This window comes from Stenella coeruleoalba (genome assembly GCF_951394435.1).
Source record: "Stenella coeruleoalba genome assembly, chromosome: 1".
In the NCBI taxonomy this organism is placed as follows: domain Eukaryota; kingdom Metazoa; phylum Chordata; class Mammalia; order Artiodactyla; family Delphinidae; genus Stenella; species Stenella coeruleoalba.
In genome coordinates this window covers 24,244,117-24,267,445 of record NC_137169.1, presented here as the reverse complement: position 1 = coordinate 24,267,445, position 23,329 = coordinate 24,244,117, and the positions used below count along the sequence as shown (strand labels likewise).

The 23,329-nt window shown below is 38.8% G+C and overlaps 1 protein-coding gene across 16 annotated transcripts in view; it reads left to right on the top strand.

Moving 5' to 3' along the window:
* Positions 1–23,329, top strand: part of PUM1 (pumilio RNA binding family member 1) — a 127,737-nt gene that overhangs the window by 58,981 nt on the left and 45,427 nt on the right. For 8 of the 16 annotated variants that reach the window (XM_079943322.1, XM_079943329.1, XM_079943335.1 and 5 more), the window contains 4 exons: positions 6,044–6,210; positions 8,206–8,476; positions 19,139–19,232; positions 20,602–20,718. In XM_079943322.1, coding sequence (XP_079799448.1) covers positions 6,044–6,210; positions 8,206–8,476; positions 19,139–19,232; positions 20,602–20,718 — 649 coding nt within the window. The remainder of the gene's footprint in view (positions 1–6,043; positions 6,211–8,205; positions 8,477–19,138; positions 19,233–20,601; positions 20,719–23,329) is intronic. The other 8 variants (XM_079943324.1, XM_079943323.1, XM_079943333.1 and 5 more) reach the window with 3 other exon arrangements.

Sequence of the window (23,329 nt, the reverse complement as noted above, 5' to 3'; positions counted from 1 at the left end):
GTTACACAATCATATGTAACTACTATATTTTGAGGCCACTGGGTGAAATTACCCATCCAAGGACCCTGCTATTGGTCTTTTGAAATACCAGCTGATCATCACATAGATTGAAGCCTAGCCAGTCAGAAAAGTGGATCGTCATTTCTACCTTTCTGGTTTATGGTTCCTAGGTAAATGAGAAGACCACTGTAAACTTCAGTTAGGGTCAAGGCCACCCTAAATTTGCAGAAGAAAGACTTTTAGAAAAAAATATCTTGGGAAGACCTTTCTGCTTATTTGTAGAGACTGGCTGCTTTCTGACCTAGAGGATGCTTGCACACTCATGGCAATTCACTTAGGTCACAAAATTGATGACTTGCTTTTCTAGCCTCCACTGCATTTGTTTCAGGCAGCCAGTGCCACTTTAATTGATTTTTGTTTAAAAACTTTGTGGAGTGTAATGCAGGGGTTTGAGTCTCAACTGGACCTTAATTTCCTCATTTGCACAAAGTCTAATTCATATGGCTATGTAATATATATGCAAATGCTTTGTAGGCCTTATAAAATCTTGCTCCACAAAGTCCTTGGGCCAGTAAAATTATCAGCACCTGGGAGCTTATTAGAAATGCAGACTCTCAGATTCTACTCCAGACTTTATTGAATCAAAGTCTGCATTTTGACAAGACCCACAGGTGATTTGTATAAAATTAAAGTTAGATTAAATACTGCTCTATAATTTTCTTGGAAGATTACAGATCAAATTCAGAAACTTTTATCTCAGGTTGGAGCCCCTTCAGATTTGAGCTTCCTTTGAACAAGAAATCTGTGTGCTCTGCTTTGCGATGTCAAGCTTTTAGACACTGACTAAATAAAAAGTTAAAAAAGCACAACTTTCAGAAAACCTTTTTTGGTTTTCGTCTCTTTTTCCTCCTGGATATGGTGGGTACCACAGCAGAGGGGAACACTCTTCTTACCTTTTTGCATACCAGGAATTGGGTGATCATATACACAATGCCTGGTATATTCCACGTTCCACTGTTTCTAAAGCGCACACCTCCCCACTTTTGTTCATTTTGAAATTGGGATGCGTTAAATGATATAGTTTAATTGCCAGTGTTTCCTTTTTAGCAACACATAAAATGATGGTATGTCTTATAAATTGATGGTGTCTCAGATTTGATGAAATGTAATAATTGGTGGTGGCTTGATTCTGTACAGATATTTTAGAAAAGTCAATGGGACAGAGGGTTTAATAATTAAAGCCATAGTCTTTCCAGGGGGGAAAACATAAGCTATCCAGCAAATTTGAAGCTTTAGGGGGAGTGAAGGTGAAGGTGGGTGTGTCTGAGAAAGGCAGTGGGAAAAATGTGAAAATTAGACAAAATATTTAAAATAATCTTTTAAAAGGAATTGCACATTCATGAATTACCTTATTTAATACCTGAAACAACAACCCTTTGAGGCTGATGTTGTCCCTATGAATTTATAGATGAGGAAAATGAGGGTTAGAAGGGAAGTGGTGGGACCTGAATTCAAACTTTGTTCTAATTTCAGTTCTTAGCTATATTGCTTTTTACTAAGGTATATGCTACTTTGGTTTGTTTATTCGTTTCTCACAATACGATTATATTTAATATGTTAATTTAAAAGTAATTCACATGACTAGTAATTTCAAACTCTTACTCATTTTTTTTTAATATTTGAAATTTTTTACTAGTGGAGCTACTGAGCTGCTGAACTTCAAAGAAAATTGACATTTTGGTGTTTTGGGGGCATTTTGTGAAAAACTGAGAAGTGTACGCAGGAGAAACCAATATTTTAGTTAATGTTATGGCTTTAGGACTTGAGTGTCAAGCAAATACACAAAAATACTGTTTTAGAAAAAAAGGGAAGAAAATTACTAATCTCATTGAATGTGACTTTTGCCATGTGGAGCTTTGTGGTGGGATCTCTGCACAGGAAAAATTAAGTTCTCATTTCTCTGACTTCATTCAGAAAATAGGTATTCCCTGAAATATTCCCCCTGTTATGTGAGGCTTTTGAGGAAGCTGAGCCATGGCTGGGTGGACTGTGGTCCGCGCTGTACCTGGTTCTTCTTTCTGTCTGCTCTTCTCTCGGTTCTTTGATATCTAGCAACAGAACATATTGTTCCATCTCTGTGTAGATCTGGGATCTGATCTCTCAAGAACCCTCCTTGGCCCTACTCTAGAGAGTTTGATTGGGCTTGGCCTCTTTGCATTTTGAGCACTCTCTGAGGCCTGAATTTGGGTTACAGTTCTGGATTGTAATTTATCTAAAGGGAGCCTACAACAAAAGGATGCTATTAATCCTTCTTTGTTTTTTATTTCATTTATTCAATAGACTTTTTTAGTATTAATATGTGCTAGGTAATATGTGACAAAAAAGCAAAACACACCCCTTGCCTTTAGGATACTTATTTGGACTTAATTGTAGTGGTTCTCAATTGTGAGTGCTTATTGGAAGAGAAACTTTTAAAAACATTTGTGGGAGCTTCTACAGACCAGTTAAATCAGAATCTCTGGGAGAAAGCCCAGACACTTGCAAAGTTTTAAAAAGATTGTGATGTTCAACACTAACAATAGAGCCACTCTGCATTGTGAAAATGACAGTGTCTCTGGGAGGGCCAGATGGGCTCTACCCTTTTCTTTGAGTTAAACCACTTAATTGGGAGCATTGAAGATTTTTAATCTTAAAATCACAGATAATGTTATATAAGAAATATTATCCCAGTGCATAGTTTTTACTAGTATCATATTTGTATAAAATGGTTTATACTTTATAATAAACTTTTGCATATGCATCATTTCATTGATGTTTACAACTACTCTGTTTTAAACAAAATGATCCCTGTTTTATAGAAAAGGAAACTAAGACTCAGGTTTAATGACCTGTCCAAAGTCCAGTAAATGTTAGCAGTTGAGATAGAGTATAGGTTCTATGCAATCTGGGTTAGTATTTTCCTAAAGGAATACTTTATCTTACACATTAAAAAAACTTTAAAATCCCATAAAACATACCAGCCCATTTATACCCTTATTCTTCTCTCTCTAGGGTCCCCAGATTTCTAAGAGACCATTTTTATGATCCTGAACCCTGTATTCTGTATTCTCTTTTAATAACAGACTTTTGACAGAATAGCTTCCTACTTGTGTTCTTGGTGTCATTCAAAAATCAGACTTCATGTCAACTGTTTTAATTTAGGGCTTTTGTTGATTTACTGAACTTGTTAAAACTTGTTAAAACCATGTACAGAAACGTGTACAAGTCATAAATGTTTATCTTCATGAATTTCTATCAAATGGAAACACCCACTGTAACCCATCCAGATCAAGTATGGAAGCCTTCCTTGGGTCCCTCACCGTCAAATAGGAGGAACCTACTGTTCTGCTGAGGCATTACTAGCCTAGTCAGAGTAGAAAACCAGGTAGCTATATTTTATATAAGTGGACTGTATAACATTGGCAAAAACCAACCCATCCCAGGGATATCTTTGAAAATCTGCCCTTGGTAGTAAAATTGAGAATGTAAGTATGAGTGACTAAGTGTTCAGGCCAGAGCCGTTGGCTGTTACAGAAGGGAAGCAGCTTCTCAGCAAGCCCTTGTGAAGGGTCACTGGGGAAAGATCATGAAGAACATTGATTTGGTGAGTGAGTCTCTTCTGGACCCAGATTTCTTGCTTGTTGGTGAAACTTGCTATTGCTGCTTTATCAAATTTCCTTCCCATTTTTGCCTGTAGACCTTTTTTTTTTTTTTTTTTTTGTGGTACGTGGGCCTCTCACTGTTGTGACCTCTCCCGTTGCGGAGCACAGGCTCTGGACACGCAGGCTCAACGGCCATGGCTCACGGGCCCAGCCGCTCCGCAGCATGTGGGATCCTCCCGGACCGGGGCACGAACCCGTGTCCCCTGCATCGGCAGGCAGACTCTCAACCACTGCGCCACCAGGGAAGCCCTGCCTGTAGACCTTTTGAACTCCTTATGAGAAATTGGAGCTGAACTGCTCCTCCTGAGCCAGTGACTTGATTTGTAGATTTGTGGGAGATTACTTAAGTGTGTTGGTAGGATGGGATGATCCTTCTAATACTTTTTTTATTATTGACATTAGTGGTGTCTAATTCAGGTACAGTTGTTTATCACCACCTCCTGGACTCTTACCTGATGATAAAGATAATGGGAGGATCCATATCAGTTCAGTTTTGCAGGATTTTTTTGGTCATTTCAGTTTTCTTTGTCATATTTTTTGAACTTCTGCCCAGCACGGTATTCAGTATTGGGGATATAAAAATGAGTACATAGCTTCTGTCAGTTTTACCTTTGTAGGAGGAGGGAGCTTTTATCTCTGGACATTTTGAAAGCTCTTTCTTTCTTTAGAATCCTGTCATATTCCCATATCTGGTTTGGGATCTCAATGTCGTGCTTAATTGGCTGTCATTTACTCCTTTTGAACCAATAACAGTATAATACTTTGAAGATGTAGAAGTTATGTCTCATTTGCTGCCAAAACTATAGTTTACCATCTTGCTGCTACATAAAACTAAGTTTTATAAAACTATATCCTTTCTAATTCCCTTCTGGTATATGTTCCTTTATTCATACTGGCCATGAAATCTTTCTTTTTCTGTGTCACATTTGAACAGAGAATGATTTTGAAAGCAAAATGGGCTTTGAACTGGTAGTTGAAAGGTCTAAGATCGTCAAGGTCCCTGAGTCTGGTCTTTCTGGGCCAGAGATGGCTAAGAACTACTTTGAGAGCATCTTTTTATTTTGCATTTGCAGGCCTACCTACCCATTCATAACTGAGTGTCTGCTGCTTTAGCTTCCATTTGTGATTCCCCACCCCCCCACCCCCAAATGAAATTTGGTTGTGGTGACTGGAAATGCTGTGCAGTAGTTCTCATCATCTTCTGACTGGATCTTCCCTTTTACCAGGAACTTTCTTTTGGTCCAGGTCTATTTGTTTCTTCCTTAAACCAGAAGTCAGTGATGGGGACAAGCAAGATTACCTCTCTCTAGTTTTACAAAAGCAAAATTACTTAACCCTTGGATAAGGTTTTGCAAAGCTTTCTGTACCATGTCAAGTCACTATACCAAACCTTCTTTTCCTTCTGGAAATCAAGACATATTTGCTTTAAATGTCCATGTCTTAACTTAGAATATTGGTAAGAGGAGACAGACTTAATTTCCTTAAAAAACAGGACATCAGTATGCTTGGCACCACATCAGTTCTTTTAGGTCCAGTCTTTTAATCTTTGTAGTTTGAAGCACTTCAGAGATAAATTCTGTTGCATTAATGATTCAGCTTAACACGCTCTCATGTAGTCCCTGGTATGGGACAGGCAGTGGAAGGCAACTGGTAAGCACTTCTTAGAGTACTCTTTGTGAAAGAATTTTATAGTTATATTTAACATGTTTTGAAGGATTAAAAAAATCAAGTGTAGGCTGTTTGGTGAATTATAGTTTTAGTAAACCATGAGATATTGGGTGGAACTGGGGTGGTGGTGGTGCAAATTAGCAGGGCATATATCCCAAGATGAAGTGTATAGAGTAATCGAATTGGAATGATGTTAGGCCACACTTAGCTCAATATTCAGAAGTAAGGGAGGAGTTTACATCGGCAGTGGAAGTAGGAAATTCATTTTGTAGGCTTAGTACATTCCAACTATACTATTAGCTGCCATTCCTGGGGCTTATTAGGAGTTGAGCTACTCTATAGAGTTAGATTTGAGAGCACAGAAGTAGAACCAAGAGATATAAAGTTGTGGTTGGGCTTTGGGCAGAAAGGAAAAAAATGGGGTGGTGGGACACTGGGCATGATAAGACTGTCCCAATCTCTGTAACATAAATGTATGTCTGTCTCCCCCATTTGGCAAGACTTTCTGCAGTGTTCCTGCCTCTGTGTTGTCTGTTAATTAGATTGTAATGTCTTGAAAGGTCATGGACACTCTCCTGTTCTAATTAGCATCTAGTGTAGTCTGGTGTCCACAGTGGTAGCCCACTATTGTTAGTTGATGATGATTAGTGAAGCTGAAGCTATTTTTTAAACAGGGCCCAAGGGATGCAGACAGTGATGAAAACGACAAAGGTGAAAAGAAGAACAAGGGTACGTTTGATGGAGATAAGCTAGGAGATTTGAAGGAGGAGGGTGATGTGATGGACAAGACCAATGGTTTACCAGTGCAGAATGGGATTGACGCAGACGTCAAAGATTTTAGGTTTGTATGTTTTACACTTCTGATTTTTGAATGGGGGTTATGGGTTTTTGTTTTCATTCAGTTTTATTTTGATTTTAGTTTTCTTTTTCCCTCCCTGTGTGTCCTTTTAAATTATTGGGTCTAGTGTAGGCCATACCACAAAGATTGTAAATTAACTGGTAAGATGGAACTTTCTAAGATTTGTCCATGCCTGATGTTTTGCCAAAACAATAGACTTCCCATTTGTATAGAGCTCTGTAATTTGCAGGATGATTTCATAAAGATCATTTCAGTGATTCTCAAATATCAAAATCACCTTGGATGGGTGCCTGGGGATTTCTCCCAAATCACTGTCTTGGGAGAAATCTTGGTTACTAATGGAAGTGTGTCATATGGCTCTGGCATGTTAGAGTGGAAGGAAAAACAGTTGAGAACTTAAGCATTCTTTTACTTGAGACTCATAAGCTCCCTTTGAGGTAGGCAGGTTAGGTATCATTTTCTTCATTTTGAAGAACCAGAGATGCAGCTCAAGTGACTTGTTCTTAATCATATCCCTTCCATGGAGGCCTCTCATTCCATCTCTGGTCGTAATTGATTTGCAGGTTTTACCCTATAATTTTAATATGCACAGTAATAAAACGATACTGTGTTTAGTCTTCATTTATGTAGCTAAACTTTAGTGATGGTATATGATTTTTTAAAATTTAAAAATCCTTAGTCACTCATGTATAGTTAAGAGAATTTAATTTTTAGTAATGTAATTGTAGTCTAAAACTAATGTGTGTGTACCTACACCCACACCCACCCGCCCACCCACCCCTTATCCTAATAATCTACAGAGTCAAATTAAAATATATTTCGGGTCATTGTAGAACAGCGTTCAATTGTTTAGTCTTCCTAACCTAACTTTTGTATGTTGTGAGTGTAAAGAATTACAGTCTTTGGAAGAAATTTGAGACACAGAGAAATAAACATTTATCTAAGGTCTTTCGGATGAGTTTGGGTAGCCTCTCCATCCTGAGTCTCAAGCAGCCTGTGGCATTGTTTTATGGTATTTGACTCCGGGACAGGTGGTAGTGGTGGGGTTTGTGTGTCTGTCAAGGAACACGACAAGAGCTTTCATTTGTACCAGCGATAAGATTTCTTTTAGGCTTAGAATGTAGTCACAGGCTATACTCCCTGACTAGAATATAATATTATTCTATATTAGTCTGAATTGGAATAATATAGTCCTGTAATCTTTTTACATAGGGTGATCATGTGTCCTGAATTACCCAGGACAGTATTTGTTTATACCTGTGTCCCAGGATATTTCTTAACACTGCCCTTTTTTTTGCTCTTAGGAGTGTCCTGGTTTGGATGATAAATTACATCCTCATATTACTTTTAATTCTTAGAGTTGTCTCCTTAGCAGGGGCTTATCCTAGATGTGAATTTATTTTGTATTATTTTGTAATGGTCTGCTTCTGGTTTCTTAGAAGGGGAAAAGGGGAGACAGTTTTATCAGTGGCCAGTGGTACCCAGGAAATACACACACAAAATTTTCACCTATTAAAAAATATTTTTTTGAAATAGAATTATTCTCAGATGTGGAATTTCCCCTTGGAAACTACTTTGTCCATTGACTCTGTTTAAAGAGTAGATGTTGCTTTTGGGGGGCATACTTTACTACCTGTATTTTGGGATCTCTGTTTTCATGGATGCCACAGGCAGTGATTTTTTCCCCAGTTCATCCAGTGTTCCTCAAATCTGGGCCCCTTGGTTAAAGGGATTGTAAATTAATAGCAGTTAATGTAAATTTAAGGGGTGGGTTGTGGTGGAGAGGCAAGCAATAGAAGAGTCATTTTATAGGATAGAACATATAAGCACCAGAAGGGTCTCCAGTCATTTTGTAGAAATAGTTTTAAATACTATTGGTAATGAGCTGTGTCGAGCACGTTGTCCTTAAACTTAGGTTGCTGTAGTGTCCCTCCCCACTCAAAATAAGGTTTAATGCCCTTTACTTTCTCTGTTTAGCCGTACCCCTGGTAATTGCCAGAACTCTGCTAATGAAGTGGATCTTCTGGGTCCAAACCAGAATGGTTCTGAGGGTTTAGCCCAGCTGACCAGCACCAATGGTGCCAAGCCTGTGGAGGATTTCTCCAACATGGAGTCCCAGAGTGTCCCCTTGGACCCCATGGAACATGTGGGCATGGAGCCTCTTCAGTTTGATTATTCAGGCACGCAGGTACCTGTGGACTCAGCAGCAGCAACTGTGGGACTTTTTGACTACAATTCTCAACAACAGGTACTGTGTGTGTCTCTGTCACTCTCTCTGCTCTCCCTGCAGCCAGCACATTATTCAAGTAACTGAGAATCGGGTAATGGGAGGAGGGTGGCATTATTTTAGGCCTTCGATAGCCAGTCCTTATTAACCCAACAGTGATGTGGATTACAAAGCCTCTGCATCTTCCCCTCCAGAAGCTTATTCCCATGTTGAGGTTTATTGGCAAGAGACCACCCTGCTCTGTGTACTTCCTTTGGCTCCTCTCTTTCTTCAGGGCCTGGGGAGGGGATGTGGTGGTGTTACCTCTTGTAACACAATCCTCTTGAATGTTAAATTAATTCACTGAAGATTAATGTGATTGTACTGCTGTTGGTTTTTGTTTTTAAAATAGTAAACTCTGTTGTCTGCCACTGTCAGGAGTCCAGTGCCAGATGTCTTATTAGTCCTGTCTTTTAATTAAGTGAGTTACTGCAGGTAACAGACATACCTGGTACCTTTCAAAAGAGTTAGAGTGTAATTAGGGGAAAAACGCAAATCATGCGACATAAAATCTGCAGTGAAATGACCTGGCTTTTCTTTTATTATTCATAAGTCTTTGGAATATATTGTATGTGTGCCTTCTGGTTTTGAAGGCATGGTATGACTAACTCTAGGGTTTACTGATTCTTTCGTTTAATTTTTTTTAAAGGAAAATTAGCTGTCTGAATTATAAAACGGGGGTAGGTAGCCTCCTGATATGTTAAGTACCACAGGTTCTCCTTTGTGGCTACAAGCAGTTTTATGGGCCATGAATTCTGATGCTCCTTAATTTTGGAATATAAATATAAACTTCTAGGTTTGAAAGGTTAAAATCTGATTTTGAAGTTTAGAAATTACATATCTATAATTTTTTTCTATGGGGAAAATTGGCTTATGGTCTTTGTAGATCAGTTGTACCATACTGTCCCTTTAGTTGTCATAAATGGCTGATTTTAAATGAATTTTGATTGATAGATGATTGGATAATAAAGTTAGCCATGTGAAGTTTACAAAAACAAACCCCTTTAAGGGGTGATGTGATGTGCATAATCTGTGCTCATATCAGATGGATATATTAGGTTTAATTAACCAACTCTTTTTCCAGAGAGAAAGTGAACTAAAAGTGTACACTACTCTCCCCGTAGTTCCCAGTAGTTATGCTCACCTTTCCATAGGAATTTGACTTCCTGTGCTTTTTGTCTTCTTTTTAATGTTTTCTCACAATGAATCCTCAAAACAGCACTTTTAAGTGAAGCCAGAAATTACTTCAGACGCTGAGGAGATCATAGACTTCAAGATATTTTGTGTCACATCAGCAAACATAGGGACACACTGTTACTGTGTAGAATTCAACTTGTTCAGCTTAGAACATTAATGTGGTAATTTCTCTATCTAAATTGAGGTATGTTAAGTGCAGGCTGATTCTAATCAGGTTCCTTTAACCTAGTTATCTCAAGAAGTTTTATCTGAATTCTTTCTTTTACTCTGTCTCATTGGTCTGAATTTCCCCTAGCAACCCGTAGAACTCTAGTCGGCTTTGGTTCTTAGCTTCCATTCCCAATCTAACCTAATCTAACTCTTTGCTTGTTGCTGAAGAAGTGTTTATTTAAGAAGTGTTTGGGCTTCCCTGGTGGCGCAGTGGTTGAGAGTCCGCCTGCCGATGCAGGGGTCACGGGTTTGTGCCCCGGTCCGGGAAGATCCCACGTTCCGCAGAGCGGCTGGGCCTGTGAGCCATGGCCACTGAGCCTGCACATCCGGAGCCTGTACTCTGCAACGGGAGAGGCCACAACAGTGAGAGGCCCGCGTACCGCAAAAAAAAAAAAAAAAAAGTGTTTGTCTCCAACCTCTTATGAATGAAAATCTGATTCTCTTTCATATAATTGTTCTTTACGTCATAATCAGAGCTGGGATTCTCTTTTGATTTATTGATCTTGGGTTTCAAAATAATTCTGTCAATTTTTGAGGAGCCTGGATAATTATTAGGACTTGAACAGAAATGTACTTTTGCATACCCACAAATAGTTAACACAATTAAATCAAAGACACCACCCACTCAGATTTATAAAACCTTGGGTGCCTTTACCATGTATCCCATTTCAGCAGTTTTTGGACATTAACGTCATTATTTTACAAGTTAAACTATTTTTGGGTTCTGACTTCCCATGCATGTCTTGGTTGCTGCAGTATAGGGACATTGTTACACAGGTACACCATCATCATAGGATGTGATCATTGTTACTTTGTCCCATGGGCTCATAATTCTTGCTATTCTGAGTAGATGGCTGTACACATTCTTGTACTTGGCAGCCTAATAGCATGCCTGGGAACCGTTGGCCCAAGACTCTTCAAGACCCTTAACTTCCCAAAGGCTCCAGCATAAAAGCCAGTAGTAATTAAGAAGGAAGGATCCTTGCTCTACTGTAAATTGGTGTTTGTTCCTACACTTTATCCTTCTAATCTTTTTTACCCTTTTGCTTTTCGTTAACGTTTTATTCCCCTTTCTACTAATTAAAATGGTTCTCATTCTTCAAGGTCCAGTGCTGTTACCTTTCTTGATTTCCAAATCAAAAAGTTGTCATGTCTGTCTCCTTCGAACCCTGTAGTGTTTTGTGCTTCCCTTAAGAAAAGGAGTCATCGTGTTCTGCTTTGTGTTATGATTACATGTCCTCTGCTAGATTGTAATCTCCTTAGAGGGTAAGCTGGGGTCTTGATTCCTCTGTGTCCTCTGCTTTGCTTTAGTGGAACAAATTTCCAGGGAACCTTTTCCATACCCCTATTATATTATCTCAGAACATCCCCCGTATTTAATATACTTCCCAAAACTAAAATTGGAAACTAGCCTTCTAAGAGGTCTGGAGGCTACTCTTTGAGGCCTTGCATCCATTCTAATATGTGAGTCGTTTAGGTCTAGCCCAGTAGGTGTACCTCATAGACAAATAACTGGACCTGTTATCATATCCAGTAAATTTACCTCCTGAATCAGTATTTAACCTTTTTACTGTCAGAGGCCTCTTGCCATCTGATCAAAAGCCATAGTCCTCTCATGAGAAAAACATAATTCTTTTGACACTCTATTTTGTGGATAACTTCAGGGAGATCACAGATCTGTGGACTGCAGGTTATAACCTTCTGTTCGCATTTCTTGTTGTCACCTGTAGCCAAGCATATCTTTCATGAATGGAACGGGCTCCCCCAACCCCATGGCTCTCAGTTTAGTTATTATGGCTCATTTGGTCATTTAAATAGTACAAGGAAATACTGCATGACAAGTGATGAGACCATTTATGCCCATGTCCTAGGGAGAGCATACTCTTAACCTGGGGAAGGAAGGACTTATGGAAGAGGTGGATCTTGAGCTGTGCCTTGCAAGACGTTTATACCAGGAGAAGAATGAAAATTCCAGTGGAGGAAATAGTAAACTAAAGGCTTAAAATTAGAAATGAACATATATGTGTTCAATAGATAATGTAGAAACAAACAGTCACCCTAGCTGGTAGTTGAGGTTGAAGAAAAGTGACTTGTGGGGTTGCATAGGTAGTGTTGTGAGTCTTAACCGACTGCTGTGCTGTCTTATGGTCATTAACAAGACATTTTTAAGAAGTAATGACTTAATTATCATGGTTTAGTTTTTCTGTGCTGAGTGTTAGCTTAGTAGCATTCTTTTGCCCATATTAGTCAGTTAACTGTTGACTGTTGTGTCCTTCCAGGAACTTTAGGTTTTGTCCATAGAGAACAGAGCTAGTGTTCATAGAGTGACTATCATACATGAAACAATTATGGAATGGTTGAGGAACTAAGTGCTAAATTGCTTGGTCGAGGATCCTGTCAGACCAGGGGAGGGCTCAATGAGGACCAAGTTTGCATAGACCTAACTTGAATGACACGTGGAATGTACGTATATTGCTGCAGTTAAGAGAACAGAGGTATGGAGATGGAAATGACAGTGGTGTGGTCATTGGTTGACAAGAGTAGAAGATACACGTAGAAGGTAAAAAGGAGATAGATGCATTTGGTTATTGAGTCCAGGTCACAGAGGCCTTGAGAGCCACGACTGAGTACAGACAATATTAATGATTGTGAGGATTGAACCAAAGGTCTCATGTGGCACATATTTTTCTGTACATTTTTATCATGGCTTTCTTAAACGGGCATCAGAGGATTTTTTTTTTTTTAAGTTTTGAGTTATTTGCTATAATTGGTAGGGTAGCTTTGTGCTTTTATGTTTGAAAATTGACAAAATAAATAATTCCTTCTTGTGTCCTGTTTCATTTCATTTGGTGTAATAAGTTGGTTTCATAAGACAATATCAGCTTATATTTAGACACATAATATAAAGCAGCCTGAAAATACAGAAAAGGTAATTCTCATTTAATTTATTACAATCTAACTGTACTTAGGGATACTTTGGTTTTGGATAGTTAAATTACTTGTCTAGCCACTGTTAACCATAAACTTAACCTGAGATGTATTTAGAGCAGGGATTCCTTTTTTGGTGCCATGAACCCCTTAGCAGTTAGGTAAGATCTCAGACTGAATTCTTAGAATACTGTTTTAAAATGTATAGTGTAAGTAGGATTACAGAGAAAGCCAATTATATAAAAATAGCTATAACAATATTTGACAACAAATTTGTTTGACAGCAAATTTGGCAACAAATTGAACAGATTTGCTTCTTTATCATGTGATGCATGAGATAGAGGTAGTTGTACTAGCCGTCATAACGAGCATAAGCAAGATTTTGAAATGTCTAACAATCATAAAGTAACATGAAAGTATATATGATTTCTGTTGGTGATTAAATCACAGATTTGTGGCTAAATTTAATGTGATTTGTTGCCTACAATAATAATTGAAGGACATGCTAAATTTCATGACAATAAAGATAACTTTATCTGCCCCAGGTACAAAGATGTGGGGTTAGGAACCCTTAATTTAGGGTAGTTTGAAATGCTCATTGATATCTCTTTCCTCATTTTCCCCTCATTGTCTTCTCTTTAATCCTGGAAAACAAAGTGAACAGCTCACATATACTGTGTTCATACCATTTTGTGTTTTGATACTTCAGCAATATTCTTTATTTTAATAAATAGCTATGCAGTTATCTATATTTACCTAAGTATACTTTAGAAAAATATTACTAGGTTTCATTATATTACAATCATATGTAACAGAAACCAAAGCCAAGATTGGTAATCAGGTGGGTTAATCTGGTTAATTGTTGATATTCTTTATTTAGGGTTCAGTTAATATAAAAATAACCCAATGATGTGGCATGTTTTACAAAATTGTGTACTGAAGTACTAAAGCTCTAACCTGTTAAGCATGAATTTTAAACAAAGAGACAGTACTCTGAAAGCCCTAGTCAGATGGGAGAGGAAATTGGCATGCATTGCTTTTTAAAGTGTGGTAGTGATTTAAATGTCATTCTTATGAGACCAGGTGTGTGCATAGTTTTAATATAGGTGTTTAAAATTCTTGGCTTTCTTTTCAGTTTATAAATAAGAGGAAGATTATTCTGTCAGTGTCATGCGTACAGTCACTGTTAAAATGCTGACTTTAGCTAGCAGTTAGGTCAGTTGAAACTTGCCTTTATTGTTACTTGACTTTGCTGAAATTTTAGAATATGATTTTTCTCAAAAGACTAACTTATTTGATGGAAGGATATATTTTTCCTCACCTTATTTATAAATCATTTATTTTGGAATCCAATTCTTCTTCTGCTAAAGAAATATGAATTTTTTGTTTTTTAAAAAATTGACAGCATAGTTTGTATGTACCTGTTTAACCAAAAATCATTATAATTATTAGTTGATTATTGCAGCTGTTCAAATAACCTGGTCAAAAATGAACTTTGATCTAGAAGCTTCAGACAGTAGCAAACATTCACAAATTTCATATACTGAGGACTAGCTCCAGGATATAGTTTTTTCTTAAAAATTTATAGCCCCACTATTGATGTAATACTCGTAGTGTTTGAAGGGCTTTTCTCTGTGAATTCTGACAATAGCCCCATGAGGTAGGGCAGCTATTATATTTTTATAGATTTATTTTTTTTTTACAATTTACTTGGGCAGAATTTATTTATTTATTTTTATAGATAAGAAAATTAAGACATCGTGAAGCTTACAGACTTAACTGCAGATCATATACTACCAGCTATGCAAACATCTTTGTTTTGGTTTCTAGCTCCTAGCTGTTTCCTTTGGACCTAGTACTAGAAATGTAACGCCTTTTGATGCATGGAGTATTCAACTGCATTCTTAGTTTTTTCTGCAAGGAGTATGTTTTAAAAAATACTCATCGACAACAAAAACTAAAAAGGTTTTTCTTTCTTCCCTTTTTGTGACCTGACGGCAGCTGGTGCTCATGAACTCAGTGGGGTTTTGACTTTAACACTGACTCAGAAGAGTCTTGCCTTCTGCTTTCCTTGTCCCCATCCTGGGCTGCTGTACTGGGTGATGAGCTGTAAGAGGTGGCCCACAGAAGGGCTTTGTCCGTGTGTGTGGGTGCTCTCCTCATTCATCATAAAGAATATCACATATAAAGGACTTTCAAGTGCTTTATGTGTATTGATTTTAATACTTAGAACAACCTTATGAGTTAGACAAATCTTTATTGTCCCTGTTAGAGAGAGGAGGAGAGTAAAGCACAGAGGTTTTCCTGCCCAGTGTCTCACACACACAGTCAGTGGTAGAGCTGAGACATGAATGCAGGCTTTCTGGCCCCAGACTCTGTGCTGTTGTCCTCTCTCCACTATGTATATTGCCTTAAACTGGTAAGAAGCCAGGCCTGGCAGTACATTTTATTTTGGGGGGAGAAAGGATAGTCTTTGACATTGGCTAACTCCATATTTAGATATTACTCTTCCAGATTCTGAAAACTCAACAACAATGTTTTTATGCCAGCAATTATTATTGATAACAATAGTAGTAATAGCTGTCTCTTATCAGGTGCCAGCTGTATGCCAGTCACTATGTTGGGTGTTTTTGACTGCCTGGAATCACTTCTGGAATATAAACCATGCAGGGTATCTTTTGTTAGCTCATATAGTGTCACAGAAGGGAGTTAAACAAGCTTGCTTGTGTGGTTCCCAAATTATGCCTTCAGGATTTCTTATTAGGAACCTTGATAAGCTTGAAATAGTTGACATATTTTCCCCTGCATTCAGTTTCTTGAATAGCTTATGAATTCTCCCTAAGTAAATGGCAATAAATTGTGGCACATTTATCATTATACTGACCTTAAAATAAGCATTTTCCCCAAGTTTCACAGTATTGTGTTTCTCAGTTATTATTGGCTTGCTCTGTGAAAATCATGAAAATGTTGACAGAGTTCAGCACTTTGCCCAGCAGATGGCATTTGTATGAGTTTTTCAGGATCCTTTAGAATCCATCACTTGCCAGTTACCCAATTTTGTTTTGAATAACCTGTATTTCCAGTTAATATTGGACCATTTACATAAAGAAAATGTGCTAGAATTGCTGTAATCTATACTATAATCAAATCTGCCTGTTGTCAATGCATAATTTACTTATGTTAATTGTTTATTGCAAAATGCACTCAAAATAATTCCTTCTCTTTTTGCCATAATCACTGAGATATTAACCAGCTCTCAAACGCAGGATATATGGGTGTTTTTATAGGGCCTATATGTTTTTAGTTAAAAGTAATAGTCCCTACTCTCGGTGGTAACATGGTAGTGAGGACCACAGACTGATGTAATGCGGAATGGTTACTTTATTCACACACTGTGTATTTATATGTATATTTACAGATACAGTACATACGTATAGTGTTACATGAAATGTTAAAAGCATGTGAAGTGAGGATAAGTCATAATGGAATGGTATTGGAGTACTGTTTTCAGTTAATAAGTCAAGATAACCTCAAGAGTTGTATTCTGAACACACTAGTATCCTTATTTCCCTAACTTCATGTTGCAGTGCCTAGCTAATAATAAGTGCTCAAAAAAATGTTTGTTGAATGAAATGAGTTATTTTATTTGCAGCAGGCCCAAGAAGGGTAGAGGGAAGAGGCTAGCATGAGCGGTGTCTGAGATGTTAAATATTTCAAAAGGTTTTAGGCTAGGAAAATTCCAGAGATCCATTGAAGGGACAGTAGTTGTTTAGTGGAACTGTGAGGTATTTTCACAACCTTGGAAAACATTTTTAAACAGCTTTCCACTATTTTACTTGTTTCCTGCCTCCTGGCTGCCTGTCTTGCGGGGGGTGGGGGAGGAGCTGTTGGTAAGAGCACTCCAGAGGCACTGTCCTTGAGGTGAAACAGAAACCAGCCTGGCAATGATCACAGGGCGTAGTTACCAAATAGTACTGGTCGGCTCCTTTCCTGGAGTGAACAGTTGTTTTGATATGTTTGTCAATAGATTCCTATATTTCTTTCTCTTTTTTTTTTTTGCGGTACGCGGGCTTCTCACTGTTGTGGCCTCTCCCGTTGGGGAGCACAGGCTCCGGACGCGCAGGCTCAGCGGCCATGGCTCGAATCCGTGTCCCCTGCATCGGCAGACGGACTCTCAACCACTGCACCACCAGGGAAGCCCTCTATATTTCTTTTGAATACTTGATATTTAATCAATGCTTGTAAAGTAGTACTATCTTTTTACCAGCATCATAATGAAGTTTTTCTTTTCTTTAACCTTTGAAAATAAAAAACTCTAAAGTATTTTTGAAATCTGTAGTACGTGTTTACTTTTGTCATTCATACTGTGAAAGCAGAGGCTTATTTTACTGTTTTTTTTTTTTTGCGGTACGCAGGCCTCTCACTGTTGTGGCCTCTCCCGTTGTGGAGCACAGGCTCCGGACGCGCAGGCTCAGCGGCCATGGCTCACGGGCCCAGCCGCTCCGCGGCATGTGGGATCTTCCCGGACCGGGGCACGAACCCGTGTCCCCTGCATCTGCAGGCGGACTCTCAACCACTGCACCACCAGTGAAGCCCCTACTCTGGTTTTTAGAAAGATGAATATATAGAAAGAGAGGTAACAAATACAATTGACCAGTATGTTCAGAATATTCACCTTTTAAAAACAATTTTTTAAAATCAGTCTACTCACATATTTGAGGCACAGAAGTAACCAGATCATAGAATAAAGTCCACCACCTAAGATAACATTAAAAGTTCAGTTGGGGGGCTTCCCTGGTGGCGCAGTGGTTGAGAGTCAACCTGCGATGCAGGGGACACGGGTTCGTGCCCCGGTCCGGGAAGATCCCACATGCCGCAGAGCGGCTGGGCCCGTAAGCCATGGCCACTGAGCCTGCGCGTCCGGAGCCTGTGCTCCACAATGGGAGAGGCCACAACAGTGAGAGGCCCATGTACCAAAAAAAAAAAGTTCAGTTGGGGACTTCCCTGGTGGTCCAGTAGGTAAGACTCTGTGCTCCCAACGCAGGGGGCCCGGATTCAATCCGTGGTCAGGAAACTAGATCCCACATGCTGCAACTAAGACCTGGCACAGCCTAATAAATAAATAAGAAGTCAAAAGTTCAGTTGTGATGATAATTAAGCCGAGTTGTCAGAGTGACATTATCTCCTAATGTCTGAAACAATCAGGTCTTTTTATGAAGACATCTGTAATGCAAGATCCATGGTGTCTGTTACATATCATCCAGTGAAGTTAGCTGAAACATTGAAAAGTCCTGTAGAAAGAGCAGGTAGGTTGAAGGTCCTCTGTAGGGAGGTCCCATCGGTAAATTCTCCTAGTCTGATTTCAGAAAATAAAGAAGACTTTAGTGTAACCCCTTGGAAGGAGGCACATCAGGGCAATCCAAAATCAGGAATCCCCTTTCTTTGTACCAAAACTATTCCTATTAAAATGTATGAACATTTTATTCAGTGCTGTGTTCCTCGTTCCTTGCACAGTACCTAGCAGGTGTTATTTCATAAATATTTGTAGAATGAATGAAAGAATGAGTGATTGACTTTGTAATAAGAGAGAATCTTGGGATATTCTTGTCAAGACCTTTGAACTCCTTTCCTTGGGAACTTAACAACGTGCTAGGTCTGAGCTCATAATCCAGGTTTCGTTAGTAGCAGCTATACTTCTGTTGTTTTTTTTTTCTTATCTATAAAAGAATTGGTATTCTAGGAAACTCGGGAGCCCCCCCAAATTGCACAGTTGTCCAATTTACCCATTATGATAAGCCACTAGTTGAGGAAGGTATCCAATATTATTTCCTCAAGCAGAGGCAGCCAGAGGATGAAATGAATACTCCAAAGTATGAATAGGTGAGAATTAATTCAAAGTGTTTGTGGGGTTCGTAAAAGAACTGAAGGGAGGTAACAGCACTCAGTGCAACGTGGTAAGTCATTTGTAATATACTCATTTAGTTTTTAAGTTGCTCTGGATCAGGCAGCAACCTCAGACCTGGAATAGTTCTTAGGGCATTTGTATGTATGTTTGTGGTTCAGGGGACATATAACCTGTGAGTAGTTAGCACGTGGGAACCAGGCACACCAAACTGAGGTAAAGCAAGAGAGGGAAAACGGAACTATGAAGCATCATAGATACCAAGGGAATGGAGTAGAACATGAGAACATTTTTGTTTAAAGCATCCTGTCTAAACAAGGGTTTATGGAAATTCTTATTCAGAGAGGTTTTAAAATTATTTCACAAGACAGGTTCTCTAACCTCATCATGTCCTTTTCTTCCCTCAGCTGTTCCAAAGACCTAACGCACTTGCTGTCCAACAGTTGACAGCCGCTCAGCAGCAGCAGTACGCGCTGGCAGCCGCGCATCAACCCCACATTGGTAAGTCCTTGAGCCGAAAGCTCCCTTATAGGGGTGGCCCCATTTTAGGATAGCGGCTGCTGTGGAACCCAGCAGACTGATTGTCAAAGTCCAGACAAATCCCTCAAGGTACAATAAATGGCCTCTTACTCTTGTCCAGTTGTCTTTAGCAACATTCTTATTTTTCTAGACCTCAACTGATGAGATTTCTTGGTATCCAGTTATTGCTCTGCCTCAGCTGTTTCAGTATTTAAAGTATTTACTGTAGTAGTGACTAGCATCAACTCTGTTGGTAGGTTTGGATGAACTCAAATGACAGTAATTTTGTGCTTGTTGGGCTTGTGTAGACTATGGATATATCAATGTCACATCTTATTAAGTAGCAAGTAGTACTTTTAAGCCTATTTTCCAAGTAGCATGTATTGAAAATTTTAAAAAGTATTATCATATAATCACTGGTTTTTACAGTACAGTAGCTTTGCCCTTTTCCTGTTGCACTTATTAATGTTTTGATGTGCATATTTTTGTCTTATTGCCTAGACCCCCTATACCCCTCCCCCACTTTTTTCAGGTCTCTTTGAAACAAAGTGCTATGCAAGTAGAAATTTTTTTTTTTAATATGTTAAAATGACACGATTGAATAGATAGAAGATCACCAATCATGGATTGTGGAATGCTGTGGAAGAAAAGACTTGCTTCCAACCTAGATATACAGGTGACCCTTGAACAACATGGGTTTGGACTGCGCAGGTCCACTTATATTCAGATTTTTTTTCAGTAAATGTTCTACAGTACTACTTGATCCTCGGTTGGTTGAATCGTTGATGCAGAAATGTGGCTATGGAGGGCTGACTTTAAAGTTGTACATGAATTTTTGGCCACGTAGGGGTCAGCACCCCCTAACCCCTGCTTTGTTAAAGGGTCAACAGTATTAAGTCTAGGCATAAAGGCCTTTGCTTGGGTCTTACTTAATTTATACTTGTAGGTAGTAGTCTTTATAAATATGCATGCATCTTCTTTGTGGAAAACTGGAAAATTGTTTAAATGGAAATAAATCCTTCTATCCCATTACAAAGTCTTTTAAATTGCTTTATTTTAGCCTGTTATAATGTAATTTTGATAGTCCTTTAGAAATTGTGCTGAATTAAAAACTGCATAGCAGTTTTAATTGTACGTCTTTAGCAAAGGCTAAAAAAAATAGACGATAGATAGATGTCACCATAATCTTTAGTACAAGGATTATTTTATCTTCTTAAAATCCTTTTTAGTCTCAACCTATCCTATCTCCTCTTTTTTCTTTTTTTCCTCACCTACAGCCTGGAATGATTAGCCAAACTGTGTAGGTGTTTGGTAGGGCTGCAGTTTTAGTCAAGTTTGTTTTTACTGACAGGTATGTTTTCAGCAGGTTTAGCTCCCGCTGCGTTTGTCCCCAACCCATACATCATCAGTGCTGCGCCCCCAGGGACGGACCCCTACACAGCTGGATTGGCTGCAGCAGCGACACTAGGTGAGACATTCTGCCACACGAGGGATTTTCTCACCTGCTAAAAAGTCATTTTGATGGGCACACATTCTTTATACTCTCACAAATCCACGTCTCCAGTGGAGATTTCTCTCCTGATTTCCAGGACCATCTGTCGGCCAGTTAGACATCTCTGCTTAGCTGTAACCTCAGACGTGAACACATTTAAAGGCAGGTTAATCAGCCACCTCCTGTATAGTTTTTGTTTTTCGTTTTTTTTTTTTTTTTAAAGTGGTGCAAATGCCTTTAGGCCACTTCCTTTGTAAATTAATTAATTAATTTTTATTTGACGTATAGTTCATTTACAGTGTTGTGTTACTGTATAGATATTTTTGATCCACTAAGGCACCAGTTGCTCATATATATTTCGGGAATTTCTCCTCTTGCTCAGGTTTTCCTACTACCTCTAGTCTACCCTAGTCCAGGTCTGTTTAATCTTTACGTAGACTTTTACAGCTGTTCTCTCTTATGTGCTTTCTTTTTAATTAATTAATTAATTAATTAATTAATTTTTGGCCGCATTGGGTCTTTGTTGCTGTGCACGGGCTTTCTCTAGTTGTGGCGAGCAGAGGCTACTCTTTGTCGTGGTGCACTGGCTTCTCATTGAGGGGGCTTCTCTTGTTGCGGAGCACGGGCTCTAGAGCGCACGCTCAGCAGTTGTGGTGCAGGGGCTTAGTTGCTCCGCGGCATGTGGGATCTTCCTGGACCAGGGCTCAAACCCGTGTCCCCTGCATTGGCAGGCGGATTCTTAACCACTGCGCCACCAGGGAAGCCCCTTTCTTACATATTTTCAATTTTCTTCCTTCCTTCCCCTTCTTCATCCACCTAGATTGTTCAAGAAAACTTGTCTCAACCACAAATCTTACCCTTTTATCCTTCTACTTAAACCCTTCATTGATTTCTGTCTTACCCACTCTAATATAGCATACTGCAGTTAATGTCAGTATGGCTGGTCATTCCAAACTACTTGGGTGGTGGTGGTGATGGTGGGTGGTGGGTTGTTCCTTGGAATCAGTGTTTCTAAGGAACTGCCATGACATTGTGAGGATTAGTGAGGATTTGGACCCACTATGTATAGGGATCTCTCCACGACTCTATGGATGTCTCTACATGTGCGCCACTTTCTCCCCCTTCAAATTGGCTCCCACTGGCTCATACCGTACATTCTAGCCGTACTAAATTGATTTTAGTTTGCTACACATACCACACTGGTTTAGGCCTCTGTGTCTTTGGACATTATGGTCTTCTTAGTCCTCTAGAGTAAACTCTTTCTCCATTCTTTGCCTGGGAAGCTTCTTAGCTGCTATTGTCACCTCTAGAAAGCCTTCCTTTGCTGACCTTTCCCTATTCTTTCTCTAATCATCACTTTGTATTTATTTGCTTGTGGACGTGTACATGACTGGATTTTCTTCCCCCTTGAGACTGAACTCTTTCAAAGGCAGACACTTTTGTTACTTGACTCTGTGTGGCACAGTAGCTGTCAACATGGTGCGGTCATAAATATATGGTAGATTGAATTCAACGTTAGGACAGACTTAATGTCTTCCAAAGTAAATATTCTTTGGAGACATCCCTCCAAGTCATGTTAATTGTGACTAAATATTATTTGTAAGATTTCACATATTTTATAGCATGTGATTTGTAATTATGAACTCAAATGCAGCATAGAATTTCATATTGTTTTCTTTAGAATTGTTCACATTTTGGCATGGGTTGTGATGGGAACATATGTAGTATAATTTCTCTGCCCCTGTTGCCTTTAGGGGAAGTAGAATCTTTGCTAATTACCATTAATATTTATTGAACCCTTATTAATTGTTTGCCAGTGAGTGCTTTTCATTCATATGAATTGTTGGATGATGGCTTTTCAGATTAGGAATTTGCGGCTCAGAGAGCTGTCTTGCTTGAGGTCACACAATTTATTTATTTAGTCTCTACTTTTCCCTCCAGCTTTATTGAGATATAATTGCCAGACAAAATTGTAATGTATTGAGAGTACACAACATTAATGTATGTATACATTGTGAAAGGATTCCCTCCATCGAGTTAACTAATATATCTATAATATCCCATATTTACCTTGTTTTATTTGTGCAAAATTGTTTAATTTTTGTTTTAAAATTTTTCTATATTTTTAAATTGAAGTACAGTTGATTTACAATGTGTTAATTTCTGCTATACAGCAAGGTGATTCAGTTATACATATATACAGTCTTCTAAAAATTTTATTAAAGTTTTTGTTTTTTGTTTTGTTTTGTGTTTTTGATGTGGACCATTTTTAAAGTCTTTACTGAATTTGTTGCAATATTGCTTCTGTTTTATGTTTTGGTTTTTTGGCCTTGAGGCATGTGGGATCTTAGCTCCCTGACCAGGGATCAAACCCACACCCCTTGCATTAGAAGATGAAGTCTTAACCACTGGACTGCCAGGGAAGTCCCTAAAATTCTTTCCTAGTATGGTTTATCACAGGATATTGACTATAGTTCCCTGTGCTATACAGTACGACCTCGTTGTTTATTCATTCTATATATAATGGTTTGCATCTGCTAATTCCAAACTGCCAATCCATCCCTCCCCACTGGCATCCCCCCGAACG